The sequence below is a fragment of the Alternaria atra genome (genome assembly GCF_907166805.1).
Source record: "Alternaria atra isolate CS162 genome assembly, contig: 35, whole genome shotgun sequence".
In the NCBI taxonomy this organism is placed as follows: Eukaryota; Fungi; Ascomycota; class Dothideomycetes; order Pleosporales; family Pleosporaceae; genus Alternaria; species Alternaria atra.
The window spans coordinates 817994-844340 of NW_025091334.1; the positions used below are offsets into that span (position 1 = coordinate 817994).

A 26347-nucleotide genomic window follows, 5' to 3' on the forward strand; every position below is an offset into this window, starting at 1 on the left:
ACAGAAGGGTAAAGCACAGGAAGAGAATCACCTAGCTTCCGGCATGGAGGGGTGCAAGACAGAGCGTTCTGATATGAAGCTCGTCAACTGGACCAATAATTGAGGATGCATATATTAGCCGTAGCCCCGGGCGAGCCAGGATTATGAGGCTTATCGATAGTGCTTTAATACCGAAGATGCATACTCGTGGAACGAGAACAGCCGGGCGCGCTCCGCTGGAAGATTGTGGGGTAGCTTCCGCATGGCATTCTTAGAGCAGTCAGCAGACTGTAGCTGAAACGGATATTCTTTCTAACGTCGCATGACACTAAGTCCAAAAGGACAGGTGCGCTCAAGCTCTCTCCATATCGAACTGTCCGACGAACAGCAGGGAAGACGAGTCTCTTGAACGGCTTACCTAGGTACTGCAACGTGGCATGTTCGTTGTGAATTGCGACTGACGTAGAGACCTCAAGGACACTTATATCACTATAGACTCTGTCGGTTGGGTTCGCATTAGACTCTGGATACATTCGGGCAAGTCTGCGTTGCGCGTTTTGAATTATGGGTCTGTGGACACCTCGTGGCGTGGATGGATCAGTCGGTCGCTCCCTCCATGTCCGGCCCGCAAATGAGGCTCAATTATTTTAGTGGCGATGCGCTAGAATACCTTGTGTCTTTTCGTCAAATATATGTCGAGGCGCACGTTACCGTCCCGCATTTCGAATGCCGATGTTCCCCAGCATTGCATTTGCAAAACTCGGCCCACGTACACGGGTATTCGAGACAGTGATGTCATTGTCGCGATAAAAGGGCCGATCCGCGACGTGAGATTTCATTGGCTCTACAGATCGCTCAACTCCACAACGCGTCACAGTTCGCGCGCTTTGTTACTGATATCTTCTCATTGGTAATGGCTTGCATCTGGATACCGCTTACATCTACATGTGCAGATTCGCGAACAGGTGGAAGAAAGCACATCATATCGGCGAGATTGACCAATCACCTTTGAGACGTTGTCACCGCCGTCAAATATTGTCACCAACTTTGACGTCGCCAATCTCCCGATCCGCTATCAGGCAACGGAAGTCCCAGCCTAGCCCGTACAGGCTGACGAGTAGGCCTAGATTGACAGATCTCTAAGCGTCATTGAACATACTACGCCTAGCTAGTGCGATGATGATGCGTTCCAACATGGGAATTGCTGAGATGTGGCTGGCGGCGTTATCGAGAAACAATATAAGATTCTTCGACACCTCTGGCGAAGATCCACCTATCCAAGTAATTTACTCATTTCTTGATACCCAGCCATATTACTACCCATTATGCCTGGAAACACAAACGGAACGAATGGCACCAATGGCCAACAGAACTCGAGCACTCAGCATGCTCCAACAGGTTCAAAGAATGGTGACCAGTTCCGCAACTACGCAGACGACCGCAATGCTTCATCTGAGGATGTTGTTTACTGCACATCAAATGGTGTTCCATACCCTCACCCCTACGAGAGCCAAAGAGTAGGCGAGAATGGTCCTCTACTACTCCAAGACCATCACCTCGTCGACCTTCTGTCACATTTCGACCGTGAGCGTATTCCAGAACGAGTTGTCCACGCCAAGGGCGCTGGTGCCCATGGTACCTACACAACCACAGACTCTCTTGAGGATCTGTGTATGGCAGACATCTTCAAGTCAGGCAAATCTTGCCCCGTCACTGTTCGATTCTCGACTGTTGGTGGTGAGTCTGGCTCGCACGACTGCGCACGTGACCCCAGAGGGTTCAGTGTAAAGTTCCGAACCGACGAGGGCAACTGGGACGTAGTTGCAAACAATACTCCTGTCTTCTTCATCCGGGATCCCGCCAAGTTCCCTCACTTCATCGTAAGTCTACCCATGCTAGTTTGTCAGATTTGGGCCATATGCTAACCTTCACTCAGCACACCCAGAAGCGTCACCCAGCAACACATCTTACCCACGCCGATGATGCAACAAACTTCTGGGACTTCGCTTCGCAAAACCCCGAGTCCGCACATCAGTTTATGATCTTGTTTGGTGACCGAGGTATCCCAGATGGTTACCGTAAGATGCATGGATACCACGGCCACACTCACAAACTTCAGAACAAGAACGGCGACTTCGTTTACTGTCAATTGCACTTTAAATCCAGGCAAGGCACTGGATTCATCACCCAGGAGGACTCAGCGAACTACAGTCCGGACTATTCCACAAAGGACTTGTACCAAGCCATCGAGAAGGGTGACTTCCCCGGATGGGACGTTATGTTCCAGACTATGACGGCAAAGCAGGCCGAAGAAGTCTGGGAGAAGCAGAAGATCAACGTGTTCGACATGACACATGTCTGGCCGCAGGATCAGTTCCCGCTTCGCAAGGTCGGAGAATTCTTTCTCAACGAGAATGTACAGAACTACTTCGCAGAGGTTGAGCAAGTCGCATTCAACCCTGCCCACCTTGTTCCAGGTATTGAGCCTAGTGCGGACCCCCTACTACAATCTCGTCTGTTCTCCTATCCAGACACCCACCGCCACCGTGTTGGTGTCAACTACCAACAACTACCGGTCAACGCCCCACGCGTTGCATACCGCATGGGCAACTTCCAGCGTGATGGTAACATGGCGTTTTACAACCAAGGATCGAGACCTAACTATCTCTCTTCGATCCAGCCCATCTCATTCAAGGAGAGAACAGTCGATCTTGACAAGCTCCATGGAAACTTCACAGGCGAGGCTATCACATTCTTGTCCGAGATCCGCCCAGAGGACTTCAACGCACCGCGTGTCTTGTGGGAGAAGGTCTTCGACGATGGCGCTAAGGAGCGTTTCATCAAGAACATCTCTGGCCACATGGAGACTGTAACCGACAAGGAGATCATCAAGCGTCAGATCGCCATCTTCAGGGAGGTATCTGAGGACATTGCTTCCCGCATGGAGAAGGCGACTGGTGTTAAGGGTTACCCTGGCATTGCCGAGCTGCGATTCAACGGAACGCACAATGGCATGGCCAAGTCTCAGGACAAGAAGGTCGCGAACGGTATGACTGGAATCAGCGCAAAGTATGCTGAGAAGAACAAGACTAATGGTGCTGCCAAAGCTGGTACGCATAAGGATATCATCGAAGGCAAGGCCTAGGGTCAGTAGATGGATATAGAGAACTCCTGCACATTTAGCGAATGAAATTTAATGAACCAGCATGAAGATGTTAATTATATAAGAGCTCAGTATGAAGTGGATGCCTTCATCGTGTTTCTCGTGTTCAATTTCAAACTCGTTCTCATTTACGATGCTGGGTCGAATATACCTATCGCTTTGTGCCCTGACGAGCGTATGATGTAGTCTCATCACGTTGTGTCGTTTGCAGCAGTACACAAAGGCAATACTTGCTGGCTCTTATAACCATTTCAACTACCCTGAAAGCATTTGTATCTTAAAGATAATCGTGTATGCTTCGTGGTGATGAATCAAGGACCACTGACGATGCATGCAGCCGGCGGGACCCCTCTCGCGAAAGGGAGCTAGCGCGACTGCCTCATCGGCAGCGGATCGCCAACTTCTGTCACCATCGAAACCTGCCAGCACCTTGTGCCCCTCACCGATTTCCTCCTCGAAGCGCTCAACGTACCCTTACTGCAGACGTAGATGTTTGGCTTTTCTCGCTTTTACGCTTCCAAAGTCGTCAATGGCCTTTACGCGCACGGATCCGCGATGGCAGGGTTGCAAGGGCCGGATGAAATCACGTCACGTGATGTCGGATTACGGTTGGCGTTTCGTTCCAATGACACCCCATTTCGCGTTGCCCGCTAGAGCGTGAGGAGTAAAATCGAGTCCTGGCAGCTCGGTCACTCCCACAGCATTGTCCCGGTCCAACTCCCCAGACGCCCACTCGAAGTCATATCATGTTCCTGTCGCACCTCGGTATTCTTTTCCAGTCGTCAATCCATCCTTTCGTCGCTCTCTAAAGCTCGTGGAGCTTTTGGCCCGCTGTCTCCGCACCTGCAGCGTCACCGTTGCGCTCTCACAGACACCTGTGTCGCCGACGGGCCCACTGTCATTGCGCGATAGCGACGGTCCTGCCATTGACTTGAATCGCTTCCGTCACGTCGTGGTCCATTGCCGCATTCAACTAGTCCTCCCTCCCGCCTCTCACCTAGTTCGACCGGGCGCCCTTCCAAGCGCATCCGACATCGCCCAGCTCACCAGCTCCCCTCCCGCTCGTACACTGCTCAGTTATCGCATTCGTAGATATCGACCGCTACAGAAACAATGTCGCCGCGACGTTCATCGCGGGCTCGTACTACCCAGCCCCCACCCAGTGTCGCAACACACAGCAACTCCTCATCCTCCGTCTCATCAGCGCGTACCGATCGTGCGTCGAGAGTCAACGCCAAACAGACATCGCCGCCAAAGTCATCGACCCCACACTCGCTTTCCTCGGAAGAGCCCGAAGAACCGCCTCACGACGTGCAGCCTGAGCCACCGCTAACCCGCCGACGAACACGCGAGCATGACAACGACGAGGATGAGTCGACTAAACTCGACGAAGAGCTCGACGATGACATAGCAGAAGAGGATGAAGTCACCCGATGCGTGTGTGGCTACCAAGAGTATCCAGGTCCGCCATCGGATGCTCCCAAATCCATGTCTGCTCTCGTGGACCCAGACGTCCAAGCCGATGAACTTGGCGGACTGTTCATTCAGTGCGATGTTTGCAAGGTCTGGCAACACGGAGGCTGTGTAGGCATCATGGACGAAGCTGCCAGTCCGGATGAGTACTTCTGCGAAGAGTGCAGGAAAGAGCTCCACAAGGTCACAACAAGCCCCAAAGGGTAAGTACTTGTATTCATTCGCGCACCCTTCGGATCTCTATACTCCGCTACGAGTTTCTTCTAGATCGCATCACAACGTCTCACACCTTGGGCTCCTTCATTTCGTTACGATTGCTTCATCTATACAATACTAACGGAATTGTTCTCATAGGCAAAAGTACTCTCGATACCTTCCTGTCTACGATCAACAGCACGGCAAGAATCGCAAGTCGTCTGTTTCCAAGGAATCAGATGGGCATTCAGGCAAAGACAAGGACCGCAACAACAGGGCGAGCGTAGATTCCTTTGGCAAGCGTCGATCGACAATGAATAGCCGGGCTGCCTACGACGAAGATGAGGTGCTAAGGAAGGTACTCGAAGAAAGCAAGCATGAGGGCGGTACAGCTTCGGAGAACGGCAATCGAAAGAAGCGGAGCCGCGACGACAGCGAAGAGTGAGTCCTGCTTGCTGCTCTACGTGACGCTGGGGACATTTAGCTGACAAGCTTGTGACAGGACAAAGCCAGAAATCAAACGGCAGCGGACTGGTTCTCGCTCTCCCAGTAACTCGCCAGTGATAGAATCCGAAGACGATAGTACAAAGGCCTCCGCTCCTAAACAGAAACCTCGCGGGGCTGCAGCTAAGAGTCAGCGTGAAAAAGAGCAACGCGAGAAGGAGCGCGAAAGCCACCGAAACGAAGCCGCAAACCGACGAAAAGGGCGTGCAGAGCGAAGAAAGGGGGACGGTAAGATGCTGTTCTCGAGGAGATAAAGCCTTAGCTGACCGTTTTTAGATACAGAGGAACCCGAGCCCACCCCCACACCCGCCTTAGAGGAGCCCGCTATGCCTCCACTAGCGACCGAAGCCACAATTCCCGACACACCCGCTGCAGAACCTAAGCCTGCACCTGCCCCACGAAGAGGTGGACGTCCACCGCAAAAGGCTCGCGGTCGTCTTGGGCGAAATCAATATTCTCGCGACACCATACCCGCGACTAATGGCACTTCACCCAAGAACGACATCGCACAGTCTCCACAAGCAAACCTCACAAACGGAGCGAGCAATGGGCACGATAGCAGCGACGGGACAGCCGGGCATAAACCTACCAAGACGAAGAATTGGCGTCTGCAGAAACTGTCCTGGAACGATATTCGAAGGCCGGCTGGAGCCATGCAAAGCTACATAGCGCAGCGACAGGTTGAGATGGCTACAGGAGAGAAGCATGGAAGTCTGGCTCCGGCTGTCCAACCGACGACCAACGGCGAGTCTGCTCAAGAACAGCAGAAAGATGAGGATACGGACCTGGCAAAGTTCAAAAATCTGAGTACAACTCAGATGATGGACTTTTTGAGTCGCGATCTCGTTCATTGGCAGCAAATGATCACCGAGCCGACGGATAAATCACCCAAGTGACGCACACATTCTTAATTTCTTGTGTGTTATACTGTTTCTTCGAGGCTACTCTACAAATACGGCGCTCTCGGCATAGCTTGCATGAGCCCAATCGGCACAGCATTCACGGCATTCCTTTTATATTGGCGTTTTCATGGTTTATTTTTTGGCACGGATACCCTCCACTTGGTTTACTCGACGCTGGGCTACCCTCCGGCGCATACTTCGATACTAAAGGTTTTGAAGCTTTCCATATGTATTAAATGTAGGCTTTTGGGTGTAACGAAATACAACCACGTCAGAGCGATGCTCCCGTCGTCACATCGTAATGTATACGAAAAACAAGATTCTCCAACGAATTACTAGCTTTTTCCTTTTCATTCTTATTGAACGTTCACAATTATGCGCCTAATCCGAGCTGCCCAGCTTAATCTCCAACACACCCATGACTGGATTTGCCTTGAGCAATTCCAGTATCGCCGGAAAATTCTCATCCGTTACCACGGTGTACTCGGGCCATATTTTGCCATCCCTTGTCTTGGTATCCCAGTGAATTTTAAACTCTTGGATCGTCTCTTTGGGACCGTCGGCGGCCTTGTGTTTCGCCATGACTGTAAGTTTATTGTTAGTCGGGTGCCCCAAGCAAGCTATCTGGTGTGTGGTGTGTTGTTCGACGTACACTCAACGCAGTTGGGACTGGAAGAGATTGCAGAGGAGATTTGTGCGTTGAGAGATTTTAGCGTTATCTTGGAGGAGGTGTCTAAGAGGAGGAATTCATGGCGGTTCGAGGGTGGGATCGTGAAAAGGAGGGGAAGAGACATGTTTGCAATTGCGGTTGTTTGATCCTGGTCTTCGTTAGTAAACCAACTCTTTAGTATACGAAGACCCAAACCTACTGGTGGTATTTGGATGATCGTCTATGCTGCGCGTATTATAGGAAAGAGTTGGGGAACTTAGTAGCCGTTATATGTCAAGACGACGACTGCAAGTTTCCCAGACTTGGAGAGTGTTACATGGGGGTACGATGTACGTCATCGGGAGGGTCGCGCATCTGCGGTTGGACGCGTTGCGCGCCGTGGCTTGACAGGGGTCTGCTTGCCCCGCTTTCGACTCGACCGGATTTTCTTGTCGTGGGTCCAATGCGAACCATGATCCTATTCCGCAAAGAGTAATCTGGTCGCGCTTCGAGAGAACGTGAACGAGCCAAGAATCATCTTCATTGTGCAGGACTACGCAAGTACCCTCTTCCAAGCAGCAATCCACAAACAACGACCCATCACGCAAAGTATTTCATGCCTGCATGCAAACTCTATCTATAACCCCTTGATCTTCTCCTCAAGCGCGCGTTTGATAGCTGATACCACGTTAGCAACTTCCTCAGATCTCCGCCTGTCTAGGAGTTGACTTACCGTTGCAGCTCTCATTAGCATCGCCGAACAACATCTTTGTATTCTCCATAAAGAACATCGGGTTCGGCACATCGGCGTATCCACTTGCCATACCCCTCTTCATGATGACAACCTGCTTGCTCTTCCATGCGTGCAGCACCGGCATACCTGCAATTGCACTACCAGGTTCCAGCGCAATGGGGTTCACTGTATCGTTCGCACCGATAACGAGAGTTACGTCCGTGTCTGGGAAGTCGTCGTTGATCTCATCCATCTCAAGTACAATATCATACGGAACGGATGCCTCAGCTAGAAGGACGTTGCACTGTCCTGGCATGCGACCTGCGACTGGGTGGATAGCGAAGCGCACATTGATGCCCTTGGATCGTAGGCTTTTCACAAAGTCTGCGAGCGCGTATTGTGCTTTTGATACAGCCATGCCGTAACCGACTACAATAATGACGCTCTCTGCGTTAACAAGAGCTTCGGCCGTTTCTTCAGATGTCGTCTTCGTTATCTCGCCCTCGATCTTGGACTGGGCTTGTGCCGTGGGAGCTATACCGCCAAAGAGGACGTTGGTAAGTGACCGATTCATGGCTACACACATGATGTAGGATAGAATTGAACCCGATACTCCGATCAGAGCGCCGACCGTTGTGAGCAAAGGGTTGTCTAGCATGAAACCCTCAGCCACTAAAGCAAAGCCAGAATATGCATTCAGGACAGTGATGACGACGGGCATGTCTGCTCCACCGATGGCGGCAGTGGTCGTATAACCTTTGACGAAGGAGAGTGCTGCGTTGCCGAGAAGGCATGCAGCGCCGATAAGAGGTGCGCCTGGTGCGTAGGTCAAGAACGCACCCATTGTTGCTACATTCGCCCCAAGTAATGTACTATTGATGAGATGCCGACCGGGCAGCGCCAGAGGCTTCGAGCTCATCTTTGCAGCTAACTTCAGAAAGGCAACAATGGATCCAGTGAATGTTACACCGCCAATGAGAACACCAAGGTAGGCGGAAACCATATGCAGGGTCGAAATGTCTCCGGAGTGACCCAGAACGCTACCGATACTTGTGAGTACAGCGGCGAGACCGACAACAGAATGTAGCGCAGCAACTGTCTGAGGTAGTGAAGTAGGCGTAATCCTCCGACCGATCATTAGCCCAGCCACGGTACCTACTGTAGCGAGACCGGCGAATTGGGTGAGAACATCGGAAGTGAAACCAACAGCGGCTAAAGATGCGAGGAATCCAGAAAACACACCGAGTATACCCAAGAAGTTACCGCGACGAGCGGTACTCTGCGAAGCGAGTCCTGATAACGAAGTCATGCAGAGTATACTACTGACAAGGTAGCCTGCTTGGACTAGACCTGCCATACCGGTAGAAGCTGCTGCGATAAATCCGCCGCCAAAGAGAGCTGCAGGGACTGCATATAGCCAGGGGTATTCCCTTGGGTCAGTAGGCCGTCTGAACATATCCAGCATCCTTTTCGAGATGACGAACCCTCCCGATATGTTGACGAAGGCCAACAAAACCGACAAGGCTCCAAGCGTTTGTGGGATGGTTTCGGGCATATAGCCACCACCCATAGCATATAACCCGCCAACACCTATGATACCAGAGATGGCATTCGTCACACTCATCAGCGGAGAGTGCAAGGCGGGCGCAACACCCCAGACCACTCGGTATCCGATCAAACTGGCTAGGGCGAACGTAAAGGCGTTAGACATGAACAATGGACCTGTGAATTTACCCAAAGTCAGAGCAGCAGTCATGCCAGCCGTGACGCTAGCTACTTGCCGAGACTGAATCTGCCATGGTGTTAGCGCGACGACATTTGCAACCTGATCTGCAGGCGATGGTGAAGGATTGGCTTGGACTGGCGGAGGAGCCGGACGTGGAGCTGGAGGAAGGATCTTGCCGTTGTACGTGACAATAGCGCCGCGAGTGACTTCGTCGGTAAGATCAACATCATAGTACTTCTCCCTTTTGTCCTTTGGGGTCAGCGAAAGCAGGAACTTGATAACGTTGTTTGAGTAGAGAGTTGACGACTGGGTTGGTAGACGGGATGGAAGATCAGTGTATCCTACGCTCGAAATTAGCACTGAATCACTGCAGGATATTGTAAAGACAAACCAATGACGGACACCCCCTTGTAATCCACCAGTTTTCCAGGTACTGTAGCTTCACAGTTACCTCCAGCTTCTGCCGCTAGATCCACGACAACGGAACCCGGTCTCATCGCGCCGAGCATGGCCTTGGTGATTAGTTTTGGTGCGGGCTTGCCAGGAATCAAGGCTGTGGTGATGACGATGTCGACCTCTCGGCACTGTTCATAGAATAGCTTCATCTCTGCCTCGATGAACTCCTTGGACATGACTTTAGCATAGCCGCCAGCTCCAGAACCGTCTTCCGAGATGTCGACCTCGATGAATTCTGCACCTAGAGACTGGACTTGCTCACGTGCTGCAGAGCGCGTGTCGAAACCACGGACGATGGCACCCATACGTCGAGCCGTTGCAATCGCACTCAGACCTGCAACGCCTGCGCCAATGACAAGAACTTTACAGGGAGGTATCTTTCCAGCAGCAGTTACTTGTCCAGTCAAAAAACGTCCGAAGTGATTAGAAGCTTCCAAGACGGCCTTGTAACCAGCAATGTTCGCCATAGACGACAATGCATCGAAAACTTGCGCTCGAGAAATGCGTGGTATCATATCCATGGCAAATGTAGTGGCCTTCCGCGATGCGATTCGCTCGACAGTCGGCTTATTCTGCATCGGGTAGAGCATGGATATGACAGTGGCGCCCTCTCGAATAGCGTCGACTTCACTATCTTCTCCATCAATACTGAGGGCTCGGACCTTGAGCAGGATGTCACTTTCAGAGAAAACATTCCTGCGATCCACAGTTTGTGCTCCAGCTTGCTCGTACGCTTCGTCGGTAAAGCTACCAGCACTGCCAGCGCCACGCTCAATCAAGATGCGAGAGAAGCCTTTCTTGAGTAGAAGCTTAACGTTCTAGAAAGGCGAATGTACGAAGTAAGCCCTTGTCTCATATCTAGCCAATATAGGGAAACATTACCTGTGGCGTAATTGCTACCCGCCTCTCGCCAGGATAGCTTTCCTTGGGTACTCCAATAGTGAGGTTGGAATACGGGCCTGCGGTGAATGGCGGGGTGCTAGGTAGCTCCTCGTCGTGCGGCTCCGATGCCTGCCCGGATGCATATCGCGCAACAGCCGTAACCTGCGAGACATGCTTCTGCAGGGACAGCGGGCGCGGACGGGTAAGGCTCCGAAGGCTTGTAGCAGTCAAAGTATGTGTTGAACGATCTCCATGTTCAAACACTGGTGTTGATCTCAACGTAGAGGTAGGGCAACATGGCTTCAGAGTAGCAAGTAAGCTGCCCCGCTGCGGGCGAAGGGCAAGCGCCCTATAGTAGCCAGATAGACAATTCTTAGAGGAGCTCATGCTGTCTCGAATGAAAACGAGCAAAGGGAGAAGTCGGGCACCCGCATCTGCTGGCGATGTTTGAATTTGTTCCCATAAAAGACACGGTTAGCAAGTGGGAAGAATGTCAAAACGCAGTGTGAGTGAGCACCAGAGGTGAGCACCGGCTTGCGAGACATGGTGGTACAATAAGGCGGTACCTTTGGGCCGCGTTTCCCTCGTGTTGTGTTCTGCCGAATTAAACACCAGTAGTGCAGTTTCCCCGCACTCCTCCACTCTCCCTGCATGAACCCCAGGATTTACCAAGCCCACGAGCCACATCGCAATGCACTCTCTCTGACGCCTGTTTTGGTGATGTATAGATGCCAAATATTGCATATTCAATTTGTCTATCGCGACACTTGCTTCTTGGAAGATCTTAGGTCGCTCTATAGTCGCTTTGGAGGTCACTTAGGTATCTTCCTGTAAAGTAGGGCAAGGTCTCCCCGCTCGTGGCAGGCGATCACGCGCTGTGGGGCAACTCCCAACTGTTTGGTCCATTTCCCGGTTTAGAGCGCTTGGGATCCTAGTTTCCGTCCAGTGCCGCCTTGCGCTGGTATCATTATAGCGAGCGTAGCCGCTCGCCACAGCAAGTGACGCACACCTCCTGGGCCGTTATTAAAGAAGCTAGAAGCTTACCTGGTCATAATCAACTCCCGATGCCCGGGCGAATACTTGTATTGCTCTTGTGAATATACCGTATGAGGTGTTTCGAAATGGCGAGATAACGCTCAAGAAGGCAAGGGAAGGCATGTTTTGATAGAAAAAAGCACATATTGGTACATTACAACTACAGAGATGCTAAAATCATACTAAGGAGTGACTATGCGGCGAGCTGACGCTCAAAGTAAAGCTAAAGAGAAAGGGTTATTTACAGAAGAGAAAAAGAGTATTACTCATGCGATCCGCCATCGTCGTCACCGTCTCGAAATTTATTGCGCCCATTCGATGCAGACATAAGTCATTCTTGTTGTTTGAATTGCAACAAGTGTTTACTCGTCACGCTTGGCCTTGAAGTAAGACCAGCCACCCCAGTTGAAGCTGGCGTTGACATCAACGTCCCAGGTGAAGGACTTCTGGCAACCCCACTGGGAAGTACCACCGACGGAGATGTCGAGGTTGGCCTGGGCACCGGTGAACTGCTTGGTGAAGAGACGGCAGTGAGTACCGAAACCCTTGCCAGCCTTCTCGAGGTAAGCAGCCTGGAACTGAACGCAGCCACCCTTGTTCATGCCGAACATGGAAAGGAACATGCCAATGATGCCGCGCTTGCGGTTGACCTCGTTCTGCTTCTGGGCGTAGGCGGCGCAGAGAGAAGGATCGAAAGGACCGGGGAAAGTAGTCTGACCCATGCAGTATGGCTGCTGGTTGTGGAGCTTCTTGCCGCAGGACTGGGGCTTGCTGCAAGAAGGAGGAGTAGGAGGGTTGTAGGTACCCTTGTTGTAACCGTTGGAGCCAACAATGACAACCTCAAATCCATCCTGGCCCTGACCGACGTTGGTGGCAGCCTCCTTCTTAACATCCTGTCCCCAGAGAGTGCACTTGAAGCGGGTAACAGAGTCGGGCTTGTCGCAAGAGCACTGGCGCGGGTTCCACTTGGGGTCACGCTCGATGTAAAGGTTGAAACCGGTGCAGGTGGAGGTGGAGTCGCACTTGGCAGAGCAAGCAGCAGTGTCGTAGCTGGTAAGTTCGTAGTATCCGAGGTAACCGCTGCCTTCAACGGAGGCGCTGGCGTCTACGAAGGAAGAAACGTAACCGGTAGGTGTCTTAGCGGAGGTGGCCAGCTTGTGGTAAACCTCGTTCTTCTTGAAAGCATCGGCAGTGTCGGGAGTGGTAGGTGGGCCGTAGGCGTTGGGCTGAGCGGCACATGGGTCATCGGGGTTGATGAATCCGCAGTAGGTGCCGACCTCGATCTGGGTAGCACATGCGGGGTCCGCGGTGAAAGCGAAGGTGTTGACCCAGTCAACCGGGGTGCACGAAGAGGGTGCAAGGTTGGTGGAAGAAGGGTTGGCAGCAGGCGCGGCGGTAGTGGCAGGAGCAGGAGCAGGAGCCGGGGTAGCCATGGGCTTGGTGTTCTGCTGCTGGTTCCAGTTCCACCAGAAGGTAGGGTCACGAGCCTCAAGCTGGGCACCAGCGCTCCTCTTGGCTTGCTGAGCAGTAGCAGCGCCAGTGGCAGCGGCGGCGGCGGTATTCTGAGCCTGAGCCTGGTTATAGGCGCTCTCAGCAGTGACACCAGCCTTGGGACCCTGAGCAACGTTGTTGGGCAAGGCATTGAACTGGTTGACATCGAAAGCCTGGGGCGCAGGCGAAGCGGCTACGAGGGCAGCAGCCCCGAGGAAGAGAGAGTAACGCATATTGGACGATTGAATAGTAAAGTAGCGAAGGTAGTGTAGTAGTGAAAGTAGTAGTGAAGGACCGATGCTGATGAGCTGATGATGAATTATTGTTCAGTGTACCAATGGTTCTTATATACATCGAGACTCACATACTCACGCGGTCTTTGCCTCGGTGATAGTACTGATTTGAGATCTATGTCATGAGTGGAGACGAAAATATGGCCGGTAAGTTCGAACTGTCTTCCTGAACGAGTTGGCGGCGGTACCTGGAAACAATAGTTCACCAAACTTTAGCCTAGCTCCGGATGAAATGTCATGGTCGCCAACGCCGGGAACGTGCAGAGCGCATGCAGGTACACCACGGCCACAACCAATGAGAGGCCATCGACTATAACGCCAGTCTAATTCGGTACAAGATAACTGCAAGTCATGAACCTTTACCTTATCGCGAAGCAGGGGGATCGATGACGAGATTGGGTTTCTTCAGATCGTGGTTGCGCGCTGTGATTGTGTGTAGACTTCCATGACGATACTCTATCGTAGATCAACAGATCTTGAGTGCTGCTGCTCCAAGCATCGGCGACCCGAGCCTTTGCAACATCGTCAAGGCGGGTCCCTAACCGAAAGCTTAGGTTATTTTTGCTCGACCTGAGATGTTCTAGAGCCCCACTTATCTTGTTAGCTTAGGGGTCCGCTGTTTACTATGTTAATAGTCACCTTCAGGGAAGCAGACTTGCGCTCGCAGTGGTACCGATCAGCTCATCAGGGGGTATACCATCTACGCGAACGTTTAAGCACCTAGTGTTTAAGCTCCCAGTCTTGCCTAGTCCGATTCTTTGTTTATTCATGCGTTCACAACGCTCGGAGAACATTCCACGGTGAGTTCTGGAGAAAGTCATACGGACTGAGTTCCCTACGACAGAGACTGCCTTCATACGTCGAACTGACATTGAGCGATATAAACCTTCAGATCTTCAGCTAAGCATTAGTACCTGCATCATAACGCTTGATTTGCACAGGGATACCGCATCGCGAGTAATGGCGTGAGCATTATGTGGTTCCTGGAGTGGAGTGCTGCGATCGCGATTACCACCATGCCCAGTGGCTGTGGCTGCATGATACGGGCGATTGGCAGAGTTTCTTCAGCCAGGGGCTAGATAGCTGGCTAGTCTGTGGCTTTTTCTGGAGTTGTGACGATACGATGTGGGTGCTCGCGTAGAGATGGTCTCAATGGTCGTCGCAGAGGTCATGCAGGGAGAGACTGCGTACCATGGGTCTTTCAGGGGCTCGAAATCTCCTCGACTGGTGCCCGGCAGATCTCGCGCACCCGTCCATACGATGCGCATCCCAGTCTCCTGGGTCGGTGTGCAAAATTGACGATGTACGGCGAGCTTCCTCACCCTGGGGCTCCTATCTGTCATTGCAGGCTGTGGCTTGACGAGCTTGTTGTTCACGCGCCTGTCCAAGGCGACGGAGGGCGTTGGTGCACAACTCAGTACTATCGAGCGTCGTTAGTCGAAAACCATCCACAAGCTCCCCTCGTGATGTGGCATCGTTGTGCATTGGCAAAATAATCGACAATCCGGCACGACTGTTGCTAATCCTGTAGTGTCAGTTCCAGGAGGCGACGAAAAGTTGGTGAGGATCGCTCCGGAACCTGCGGAGTGGAGACTAAACGGCTCGGTCGATCTCACTGGCGCCACAAGGTTTGACTAGCATTGCTCAGCCTCATCATTGCTTCCACCTGCCACCGCTACTGAGCGTCAACAACGGCTGTCCTCTGTCACCAACTCGAACTAAAGTCACTCGCGTGTCTCGGCCGTATTGCCAATGCTTTCACCCTTCATGGCCCCTCACTATTGTGTGTCACTTTACGTCAGTCTGCCTGCCGACCATCTCGGCTTACGCTTTCATCTCAACTTCAATGTAGAGTACATCGGATAAACCATGGCGTACCACTCGTTTACTCGCTTGCATCTTTGTAAAGTTTTGGCGATTCATGCCTTGAAGGTGTATGCGCTTGGACGGTTGGGACCCAGACCCCTCCAAAGTCCGAGGCAGGACACCATTCCGAATTGGGCCACTCGCTTTCGGAATCCTCAATACGAAGAGTGCAGAACTCCGAGGGCATGAGCCACCTGAGCCACTTTGAGCCACCTCGGCCAGGGGTTACCTGTGCAACCACAGGTGTACTGCCGAGATCCGCCTAATCGATAGTTGATACACTCAGGCATTCCTTCGGAGTAAGCAAATGGCAGTACCCACTACTCAGCGAAACACTGAGGCCGTGCGTTGAAGATGTCTGCTACGTTCCAAATCAACAAATGCATGGAATGGAACAAACGATACTTCCATAGAGTATACATTTCGAGCTCTTGGTCACGAAAGCAGACGAGTGCGTACATTCCCAGGGTGGGATCTTGGTACTAGGTGGATTCCAAGAAGTCGATCTCTTTCGGGTTCTGGGCAGTTTGGCCGTCTTCATCAAACCAGACAACTGGCTTGCTTGCATATGTTCGAGAGAACATGAGCGAGAAAGTCCAGGCGTGTTGGATCTAATGTCTTCTTGGTGGCTATTCCCTATGTGACGTTCTCGCTTTCCCGCATGCAGAAGCTTCTGCCAGAGTAACTATCGCTGCGTATCTATGAAGACGAACCGTGAGAAGCTGCGTAGTTCCGTCGTTGATCTAAACAATCAACAGGTTGTCTTTCGTATCCTTCAAAAGCACCCACGAGTATTTGGTGAGTGGAACGATATATGCTCTTTTCCATGTTATTAACCCCCTTCACGGCACATTAGTGTCGAGAATCACTGTAACTTCGTATACCGAATTATCCGGAGGCGAAGCAAGCCGAGACATGAGGCGAGGCAAAACACGACGGGTCGATTAATGTACATTCATATGCGAGGAAATTGAAGAAAGTCACAGTGAGTGGAGATTCCTCTACTTTGCTTGCAGACACGCTTCTTCTTGAACCCGCAAGCTCAGATCACCAAATGGCTGGTGATCCCGGGTAAACCCTGCAGATTGATCGGAGAGACGAGCGTGGATTTACCAGATCACATATTACCCAATTACGCGACCCGTTTACCGAGCATGCATATTGCGGGTTAAATTACGGCATACTAGTCGAGACCATGTTCTGTAAGCACGATACCCCAGTATTTGGGGATCTGGATATAGCTTCACTATCCTATCTTGTCGGTCTTGTTGCCGGTCATGCATCGGCTGATCCTCGATTTCATCCCAGGTACGGCAAGGTAATTTCCATGTTGCTGATGACTATTTTAAGCGCGTTAAACGGCAACACAGCACTATCATGCAGGTCCAGAGCCTCTTCGAGGGCAACATGGCAATCAATATCCCATCCAAGCTGTTCGTATTATCACTATAATGCTTCTTTTTCTTCCTGAACCCTTGTGGTACGCTGCCAACGCAAGGTCTGTACCACTAAAGAATTTCTACTGCAACGCAGAACACCACTTGTGTAACGTGCTCACCTCCTCCATTTTCGGTTGCTCTTGGTCATAGTCTCGTATTTATCATACCATGAGAGTCAAGTTTTTGGCTGAACAAGATCATTCAATCTAATAAGCATTTTGAGTACCCTAGTCCAGTGTTAAGATACCGTGGTCTTAGTACCGAAGAACTTTTTTTGGAGCTAAATTTGGCAGCGGAACTAGCTGCATCAAGCATACAATGCCTCCAGGCCATCACCTCGGTCATGCTGCGATGTGTGCGAGGCGCTATGGGGAGGTGCTGCAGAGTGTAGGGATCTACAACCGCGAGATCACATACGAGTATCGTTATTCAAGAAGTATAAGATGACTCCTCTTCCCATCTTGCTGGTTGCCATCGCAGATCAACAGCCTTCACTATCAACACTCAATTCAACGCCTCACCACCAACAGTCTTTGTCTGAACAATAGCAAATATGCACGCCAAAATTGCTGCCCTTCTTCTCCCGGTCCTCGCTGCGGCCAACCCTGTCCCTCAGACTACTGCTGGTGACGCTCCTTCTCCAGAGCAAATCACTATCGTTGACACGTCGTACTCCGGTAACGGCTGCCCTCAAGGCTCCGTTTCTACCAGTACCTCGACCGACAAGACTGTAAGTATCACCATAACACATCCCATCTGGGCTTAGAAGGTGGATCTAGTCCTTCTTCACCGACCCCTGGCACTATATTCCTCCAAAGGACTGGAGAGTTGGCATGGTAAGGACACCAGCTTACACAACCAGGTCGTAACTTACGGATTTGATCAATTCCAGACCTACATTGGTCCTGATACTACGCCAGCAGGTAAGTCCAAATTCACATGACTTTGGAAGAAGAAGATGCCAACATTTCTCCACAGACCGTAGCAAGAACTGCCAGCTCCACCTCAACCTCAAGTACCCGGGAGGCTTCCAATACGCCGTCGTAGATGCCACCTACCACGGATGGGCGCGTCTCGACGAAGGCGTGACCGGAAGCTTCATCACAACCTACTACTTCTCCCAGGATGCCGGCAAGACGCAAACTACGCGCATGACAGCCGTTGGCGGCGGCGCCCTCGTCAACGGTCAAGTCTACACCAAGCAAGACAGTGTGGAGACGACTGCGACTATCTGGTCGCCCTGTGGCCAGAACGGCATCCTTAACATCAACAACAGGATTGCGCTTACGAACAAGAAGCCTGGTCAGGCGGGTGAGATGAGCAACGATGATGCTACCGTTGCTTTCACCCAACAGCTTCATGTTGCGTGGAGGAAGTGCACGCCCGGATCTGGATCTGGTTCTGGTGGCGCTGATACGATTGGAATTAACAACCCGAGCTCGGAGACTACCTTTGGTCAGTAGAGGGTTGAGGTGGGTGGTGTAGGTGTGGTGCTAGTGGAGGGATGAGGGTCAGATCGGACATGTAGATAGTCGGTTGCAATGTTTCTGTTTAGTCATGAATCCTGAAACCTGTTATTTCGTGTATAAGTTTATTCGATAACATTGGTGACTAATCTCTCGACTGCAACCCTACTCGTCGGAGTCTGAAGAAGAACGTGCGTAAATGATTCACCGTGTCACCTCGTCGCCTCTTCAAGACTCAATTGAGCTTAAAATACAAAACTGAATATAACATGCATCCAACACGGAAGGTCATAACTATGCACCCCCCATACTGGGTCTGCAGGTGCATACAGCCCACGTGCAATCAAGCCCAAACCCCAGTACAACCCTGTTTGCCTAAATCTACAACGTGGCCTTTCCACATGCAACCAAAACACTCACATCCCCTTAGATGATAAGCTCGCCAGAACGAAACCCACTGATCGTACAAGATTCCAATTAATCCCGCGATCTGCGTCGGTCCTGGATAGACCGTAGTACTTCAAGCCACCCACCATCATCAACATCGCCGTCTCCTGTGGTTCGCGACAAGAATTATCAGGAAGCTGAAGAAAATCAATAGGTTGCCACTAGATACTTACCATTGTATGCAGCAGTGTTTGATGAAGACCCACCCCCATTGACAACAATCGGGTCACTATCGACGACATGTACAGCCAAGCCATTGCCTGCAGACGTGACTGGCGGATCTGAAGCAGAATTGCGAATACGGATGAGGGTGATGCGTATCCGATAGGTACCAGTCTGGCGAATGACGAGCTCGGGAAAGCGCATATAACCTACACCATGGGGGTCGGCCATATCCATCGAAGCAATGGATCCATCAGCTTCGTCGTCGTTGAATGGGTGAATAGAGTCGAAGATTCGCCCGGCGAGTAGCGCATTGAGAGAATTTGGATCCACCGACGCGGGTGTGTTTGGACCAGGGACCAGAGCGGCAACAGCAACGAGATTGGTCGAGTCCGCAACAGCCTCATCCGTATCTGCATTGATAGTTCTCAATCGCACGACGATCGATCCAGGCATTGTTTGGCCAACTCGAGCAGTTCGCGGCGGCTGCACTACGATATCCATGGCGTACCCGATCTCTTCCGGCGATAGAGAATTTTGGCCTGATCTCGGTCGTCCTGAGGTGCGGCCGTTTCCAGATTGATGCCTTGAGCGAACGGATCTGCTTCCTAGCGCCCTTGGTCTTGCAACGTCAGCCATCGAGGATGTGGCGTTGGCTGGGTGATGATCTGTTTCTCCGTTGAGTAACTCTGCGATGCGAACAGAGCGTCGGAGTGACGCGTGGCTTCGACTATTCCGTACAGTGTTGTGCCGTGAAGTGGACCTGGTTTCAGATGTTGATGGTGGATTCGACGTATCCCTCCTAGAAGACGCGCCCCAGTTGGGATTTTGATTTCTACCTCTTCCACGTCGTGGGCCCCTTCGCATCTGATAAAGGCAGAACCTGTTTTTCTTAGTAAAGTTTCATGAAAAGACGTGAGTCAGGCCAGTAGCAGCTTCGCTGACAGGCCGCACAGGATTCGATCGTGGTGTTGAGGCAAAAGATGATATGAAGCAAAGCAAGAAAAGTAAACAAAGTATAGATGAATGGAATACGAAAAGACTGGGAAGAGTCTCCAACGTATGACGATGCCTTGGGACAAGAACAGGCGATGTTGTATAGAGAAGATATAGGAAATGAAGTCAAGCCACGAGTCAGAACTCTCATCTAAGCTCGCTTGATGCACATGGGGCCGCCCCTCCATCAAGATGATGATGGTTCATTCTGTGCAGTTCAACCCAATACTAGGGCCCTTTAATCTCATCACTGCCTAGTGATGAGCAGAAATGCAGCAGCAGCGAGCAATATTTCGAAGGATATAGGCAGAGGTGAGGTTTGGAAGTTCCTCACCAGCCCGCTTAGGCCCCGGCGCAACCCCACATCCCGGTGGGATTCTCCAGTGGAGGGGCTGCCCTTTGCGCCTGCAATTGGCGCTGTTCATGCAGCCCTTCAGCTAAAGGGCTAGGGTTTTTCCATGCTCGGAAGATGACAAGATAGGTGTATAGAGGTAGATAAAAGGCTGCCGCAGGAGGAAAGGACAGCACGGAGTGTGTGGTAGAGATGCTGCAGATGGTGTTGCAGGGAAATTGACGAATGTGATGCGTCACAGGAACCCGGCAGGCCATGTGTTGACAAGGATGACGAATAAGGACGGGATGAACGCGCAACTAAGCGAGATGAACTGCTCACCTTCTGGCTTGTCACACCTGCCCGCCTTTTTCTAGAGCGTGTGTAGGAGACCTTTTGCCCTTTGTCCCTGGCGTCACACTATATTGTCGCGATCCTTGACGCGATTGACGATAGGCAATGCCAATAGTGAATACGCCTAGAGCCTCCTATCGCAGCGCAGATATTGGCTGGGAAGGTGCTTCTTCGGGGCCTCTAGAAGGCGCTGGCTTTGTCAGAGTTCTGTGACGCTCTATGCTGCTGTTGTATATTAGCCATGCTTTGCCCACACAATCAAATGTGCCTTCACTCATCCACATCCACTACTGTTTGCATTGACGACAATACCGCCAATGGAGCGTCATCCTTCATGGACCACACCCTCTGGAATGGACCCGGCATTTCCGACGTACCTCTTCTTGGCTACCGTGTTCGAGGTCAAGTACTATCCAATGCACACGGGCGGAAGAAAGCCTGGATGCGGCTTCGGGATGTTGTGGACCGTCGATGATGGAGGAGATGGAAAATGTCTCAATTGATGAAGGAGTCCGGAGCCAATGCCTTGAAGTCCGGGACGGCAGTATGCTTCCTGGAATCAACTGGCCATATCGGAGACGGTGAGTACGCCGTCTTATACAGAGTCTCCAAGCTACAAGCATCTAGAGGACTCTTACCTGTTGCAGTGGCCTGCAGTTATCTCATGGCTTGCCGCCTTCCGCTATTGGCCTGAGCTGAGCCTCCCCATCTCGAAAGCGCGTCCGCCTGCTTCCATTTCTTCTGGCATGGTGAACCAGGCCGTCCCTGTGCTTGGTGCGCATCGGCTTAGCGCTGCCGCCATTGACATGTCGCCCGTGGAGCTCGAGCGCATGGCGTTCTTGAGGTGCATCTTTCAGCCAGTAGTGTCCACCCGCCTTGCGGCTAGCATCACACGATTGCCGATCCAAGGCACCACCACTGACCCAATGTCATGGTATAGCTGCGTGGCCTCTGTGAGACCACCAATTACCGAGCCGTCGCCTTGGTATAAGCCTGCGTGATACGCACCACTGTGTCTTGCAGCATTGCCTTCAGTTTCGTAAAAAGGAATGTTATTTACATTAGGACTTTGCAGTAACACCTTCCCAGGCGCCTTTCCCCCCCTTACGGTAGCCACATTCATCTACTGTAAACAATCATGTACGCCTGCCCCTAACGGCTCAAAGGAACTCGATTCAATTTTCTGTTGCTTCACTTGCGTCCTCCGAACTTCTCCGCAAGCCAATCTATGCCGAACCTACGTTATTCGGAAGCTGATCCTGGTGTTACGGACGGCTACCTGCAGCTCTTGTACAGTATATTAGACACCTATCAGCTTCATCATGAGCTCCTTATCCAGCTCCGTCGGGATCGTGTGACATATTTGTGCTCCATCTTGCCATCCTTCCGGTCTGGCTTCCGAACGTTGTTACGCACATTGGCCCTGCGAGGTTCTAAAAGGCAACATGTTCGGAGTTCTTTCCAGAGTCTGCTCTCTCGCACTTCTTATCTAGAGAGCCACACCAGATCCTGCTCGCTTTTACGTTCTCGATATGATCCATTATCGAAAATCGCGGAAGATGTCTCTCATAAGATGATGGTTCAAGGTCTGGCGTTTGAACCATTTCTTGATGTTTCTCTAGCACGGTTATTCGCTCGACAGGGGACCCAGGTCATGTACCTTATCCCGCTCGTTAGTTACCGAATCCGATTTGCGCAACATACGGGAGGGCTTAGAAGAGATGACCAGCAGGGATATCCCTAGCTTATCGCTGCATATTGTCTGCTAAAGAACCGATGTGTCGAATCTTGGAGGCTGAAAAAACCGTGATGCTTTCGCGGAAGCGGATCGCAGCAACTGATACCACCTGACAGGGTAACCGTGCCCGTGACGGAATCCAGTGATCCGGGACCCAGTCATCCTCTTGACCGCTGAGTTAGCCGAAATTCTGTCATGTCCCACTTACTCCCACCCTTTTCAGACACTTGCGCTTTCTTTAGTCCATTTTGCTCTTCGAATGTTTAGGTCCGAGCCAGCCACTCATCGATATACTTTCAGTGCGTTAGTCGCGGCTTCCGCGTTGCGATCAAAGTCTTGTGCGTCATCCCAATCTCCTTCAATTGACCATCATGGTCACTAACTGCTTACCCAGCAGTATATCTTGCAGTGAACCCGGTTACAAACGTCACTTAAAATAACACTATCGAACACGTTCACCGAGATTGTAAATCCCAATGCCAGACAGGACGAGTTAGAACCGTATGGCTTGGTCGTGTTAAGTACTGCACCCTCCGTCAGAGAGGAGAACGCAGGATAGCTGTATTGGGATGTTCGTCTCAGATGACTACCAGAATGCTGGACTCAATCTGCGTCAGATCCCCTTTCGTATCCATACATGTGTTCGACCACACTATTGGGAACGACTCAGCGCCACTTCAGAGATGGCCTGGTCTTTCCACGCGAGACATTCCCAAAACTTTGTGAAGTGCGGAAGTCAATCGCTAGTAAAACTATGTGCAAAATCGCTTGTCTTCCAGGCATACTGCGACCCTGCGCCTACAAGAACACCTTCTAGACTCGAGACTGAGTAGTTCCACCCAATCTGCAGCGCCTTCAAATTTTGCCACCGGTTTCTGCCATGCGCAACATCTGGGAACGGTAAGAACTATAAATATACAGCACAGCAGCCAGTGTCACTGCTCGCAAAAGTCACCACTGCAGCGGTCAAGCCTGATGAATTCTCGAGCCGTTGTTACTCGTTCAATCATCCAGTCGAGTTACTTTGACACTCCGAAGAGCCGCATCATACTGCTGTACAGGTGAGTGTGCTCAAACTTGCTGAACTTAATGCGATATGAAGCGAAGGCCTTCATTATCCATACTTACATATCCACTAGAACGGCTAGACAGCGGACCCGTGATCCAAATTGATCGCTAGAACATTTGCCATACATGAAAAGATGTAAGGGTGTTTATTGGGGGCGTTCGACGGCTTTTGAGTGTCACGTATGACTGGAGATCGCGGTACGCAACACAACGCTCCGACACTACGGATCCATCGCGCCCACATCGAGGAAGTGGTCGACATAGCATGGTCAGGACTAGGGCCGCGCGTGCTAGGTACTACGTGAATGAGGGTACTGATTCAGACATGTTCCTTGACAGCTACAGCAAAAGGATTGATCAGCCTTTGCTTAGCGCACATCCTATGTTCGGAGATTGTATTGACGTCGCCTTGAAGCTAGTGAATGCGAAAATTCCTGCTTAGAAAACTCGCATCGGCAAAGCCTTCGCAAGACTACATTTATCGCTTGACACCAAGACACACGACTGGTTTTGAGAAACCTCTACCGATGTAGTGGCCCCTTCAGGTAATCGAATCCGTTTGAACGTTTTCAGCTATCCTCAGACATGTACCCAGCTAGTATGCACATGCGAACAATCTTGGAATGTATGATACTCGTCGCAGTGGTTTCACAAGACAACGATGGAAGCGAACATAGCGACACTTCGTGTAACGTGAATTGGTACGCGGTATGCAATCTAGTTGTCTAACGTGACCAGGGTGCTCATGACGCAACTATAGCAAGAAACATGCGTGCATACGGCTGGGGCTGCCCTTTCGGCTGGGGCTGCTTTCTCGGCACAACCTGACGGAACTTCGCCTTCACTTTACCTTCCATCTACACCTAGCAAACATGCCTTGATCATCGCCATCATGCGAGTGCCACAAACGCTCACTACTCCTGTTGTTTTGGCTTGACGGCGCCTACCGATTTCGATTACAACTGCGACCCCGCTGGTTGAATCTCAACATGTTTCAGTGGTGTACGCGTTTCATCGGCCTTCGCAATTCCATCTTCTTTATAGCCGGATTGGGTGTCCTGCTTGTTTGTAACAGCGTACTGCTACTCTGGCAATCCCACTCACCTCTACAACCCGCATATCATGACAAGCAAGTCAACCATGGACCAGACACGCCCTACATGCATCCGATCGATGATCTTATGGCAGATGCGGAACGAAAGTTTGAAGCCCTTATCTCAGAGCAAACCCCAACGGATCATACAAAGGATACGTACAGGACTGGGATCTGGCTAGAGATGCTTGCCGACAAAGGCATCTGCATGAATCTCACGGAACGTTTATCGAACCAATTTCGATAACGACGACTCATACCCTGGTGCCCATCTTTGGCGAGACGAAATTGCAGCTAAACGCTGACATCGTTCTACCTCCAGCTGCATATCTTTCCGATACATTTGCTAATGGAGACTACTCCAACGCGAATCCTGATGGTAAGAGTTGGTCGAAGAAGACAGCAGGCGCTGTATGGCGAGGCGTCGCCAGTGGAGGCCGTAACAAAGCAGAAAACTGGACGCGTTTCCATCGACATCGTTTCGTATCCATGTTGAATGGAACATACGTGCATAACCTCGAGATGGGCGCGAAGGCATCTAACGGGGGTGAAACTTACACTCCGCAATCATACACGACATACCATCTGCAAACAACACGACACATGAACCTTGGCAGTTGGCTTGATCGAATTGCAGATGTTGGCTTCACAGACCTTTTGTGCTTTCCACAGTCTGGCAGGCGAACTTGCGACTACAATGAGCGTTGGTTCGAGGCTGTTGAGAAGGTTCCAATGTCCAAACAGTTTGACTACAAGTTCCTCCCTGACATTGACGGCAACTCCTTCTCTGGGCGGTATCTCTCTTTCCTACGTTCGACATCAGTTCCGATCAAGGCAACCCTCTACTCCGAATGGCACGACGACCGACTGATACCATGGCTACACTTCGTGCCAATGGACAACTCGTTCGTTGATATGTGCGGCATATTGGACTACTTTCTGGGTACTGGCGACGGCCATGTGGCGATGCTATACGGTACTTACGACGAAGCAGCCAAAAAGGTTGCACATCGGGGACGGGAATGGGCGAAGAAGGTCCTACGTAAGGAGGACATGCACATGTACACTTTACGGCTGTTGCTCGAATACGCTAGGCTGTGCAACGATGATAGGGGGCAGCTAGGCTTCGTTGGAGACCTAGCCAAAGAAGCCCCGGAAGACGAAGCATGAGAGGGTAACGAGAGTTGCGATGTCTTGATTGTACGACAGTACACGTCAGATGCGAACTCGACTCGTCCTACTGCGTCTACAGATGTGCATCTGACTCGGCCTGTACACGGGCTATCCATGTCACATGCTGTACCTTGTCCGCAGCGGCGACATACAGGAAAACGAGCACAAGCACGTGCCGCGCTATACGTTCTGCGCATGTCAGGATGTGGAAGCACAAGATCTGAATCGTGTGAGGCGTGCGTATACGAGCCCTGTCTTGACGCCGTGGTACCTTTGTTTGCGGTTAATCAGCGATGGGCCAGATTGGTAGCGTTCTAGACTTCTCAGGTACTCGGACCTTGTAATTGTAGACCAGGTTTTACGATTGTAAGACTTGACATGATGCTAAGTAATCAGTCCGGTGGCTTCAACCATGCATGGTCGGTCTTTGAAGCCATGCTCAGCCTCATGTCGGCCGCAGCTCTGCTCTGCCCCTCCAAAATTTTGTACTAGCGCGATTGCTCGCATCTCTCCCGAACCATTGACGCATCGCAGCTACCCCACATCTGGTATGCAGCAAAGCCTTGCGAATATTTGTCGCGCCAGACTTTTTCCTTGTACTAACGCTTGTTTGACGAGGCCGCTGGCGACTCTCTCTTCTTCCTTGACTCAGAGATCCATCCGTAGAACAGTCAGACCGGCACACGCTACCCTTGAGCCCAGCACCCCGCGCGTGTCTACCCTTCACACTCTC

General features: G+C 51.4%; 8 protein-coding genes across 8 annotated transcripts; 4 read left to right on the forward strand and 4 right to left on the reverse strand.

Annotated features, from left to right (window-relative positions):
- Nucleotides 1–1304: 1304 nt before the first annotated feature.
- ALTATR162_LOCUS11184 (uncharacterized protein) lies at nucleotides 1305–3124 on the forward strand (the record flags this gene model as incomplete). Its single annotated transcript, XM_043318826.1, has 2 exons — nucleotides 1305–1859; nucleotides 1916–3124. The coding sequence occupies 2 exons, from the start codon at nucleotides 1305–1307 to the stop codon at nucleotides 3122–3124; spliced, it is 1764 nt and encodes a 587-aa protein (XP_043174761.1).
- Nucleotides 3125–4255: 1131 nt separating this feature from the next.
- On the forward strand, nucleotides 4256–6210 carry ALTATR162_LOCUS11185 (uncharacterized protein; the record flags this gene model as incomplete). The annotated part of the gene is made up of 4 exons (XM_043318827.1): nucleotides 4256–4818; nucleotides 4970–5251; nucleotides 5313–5542; nucleotides 5591–6210. 4 exons carry the CDS (start codon nucleotides 4256–4258, stop codon nucleotides 6208–6210), a joined length of 1695 nt encoding a protein of 564 aa, XP_043174762.1.
- A 387-nt stretch (nucleotides 6211–6597) lies between these two features.
- Nucleotides 6598–7010, reverse strand: ALTATR162_LOCUS11186 (uncharacterized protein; the record flags this gene model as incomplete). Its single annotated transcript, XM_043318828.1, has 2 exons — nucleotides 6598–6800; nucleotides 6869–7010. The coding sequence occupies 2 exons, from the start codon at nucleotides 7008–7010 to the stop codon at nucleotides 6598–6600; spliced, it is 345 nt and encodes a 114-aa protein (XP_043174763.1).
- Nucleotides 7011–7502: 492 nt separating this feature from the next.
- Nucleotides 7503–11049, reverse strand: ALTATR162_LOCUS11187 (uncharacterized protein; the record flags this gene model as incomplete). Its single annotated transcript, XM_043318829.1, has 4 exons — nucleotides 7503–7543; nucleotides 7599–9665; nucleotides 9716–10598; nucleotides 10663–11049. The coding sequence occupies 4 exons, from the start codon at nucleotides 11047–11049 to the stop codon at nucleotides 7503–7505; spliced, it is 3378 nt and encodes a 1125-aa protein (XP_043174764.1).
- Nucleotides 11050–12059: 1010 nt separating this feature from the next.
- Nucleotides 12060–13421, reverse strand: ALTATR162_LOCUS11188 (uncharacterized protein; the record flags this gene model as incomplete). Its single annotated transcript, XM_043318830.1, has 1 exon — nucleotides 12060–13421. The coding sequence occupies one exon, from the start codon at nucleotides 13419–13421 to the stop codon at nucleotides 12060–12062; it is 1362 nt and encodes a 453-aa protein (XP_043174765.1).
- Nucleotides 13422–17339: 3918 nt separating this feature from the next.
- ALTATR162_LOCUS11189 (uncharacterized protein) lies at nucleotides 17340–18249 on the forward strand (the record flags this gene model as incomplete). Its single annotated transcript, XM_043318831.1, has 3 exons — nucleotides 17340–17516; nucleotides 17649–17709; nucleotides 17765–18249. The coding sequence occupies 3 exons, from the start codon at nucleotides 17340–17342 to the stop codon at nucleotides 18247–18249; spliced, it is 723 nt and encodes a 240-aa protein (XP_043174766.1).
- A 597-nt stretch (nucleotides 18250–18846) lies between these two features.
- Nucleotides 18847–19500, reverse strand: ALTATR162_LOCUS11190 (uncharacterized protein; the record flags this gene model as incomplete). Its single annotated transcript, XM_043318832.1, has 1 exon — nucleotides 18847–19500. One exon carries the CDS (start codon nucleotides 19498–19500, stop codon nucleotides 18847–18849), a length of 654 nt encoding a protein of 217 aa, XP_043174767.1.
- Nucleotides 19501–25044: 5544 nt separating this feature from the next.
- On the forward strand, nucleotides 25045–25611 carry ALTATR162_LOCUS11191 (uncharacterized protein; the record flags this gene model as incomplete). The annotated part of the gene is made up of 1 exon (XM_043318833.1): nucleotides 25045–25611. The coding sequence occupies one exon, from the start codon at nucleotides 25045–25047 to the stop codon at nucleotides 25609–25611; it is 567 nt and encodes a 188-aa protein (XP_043174768.1).
- Nucleotides 25612–26347: the final 736 nt, after the last annotated feature.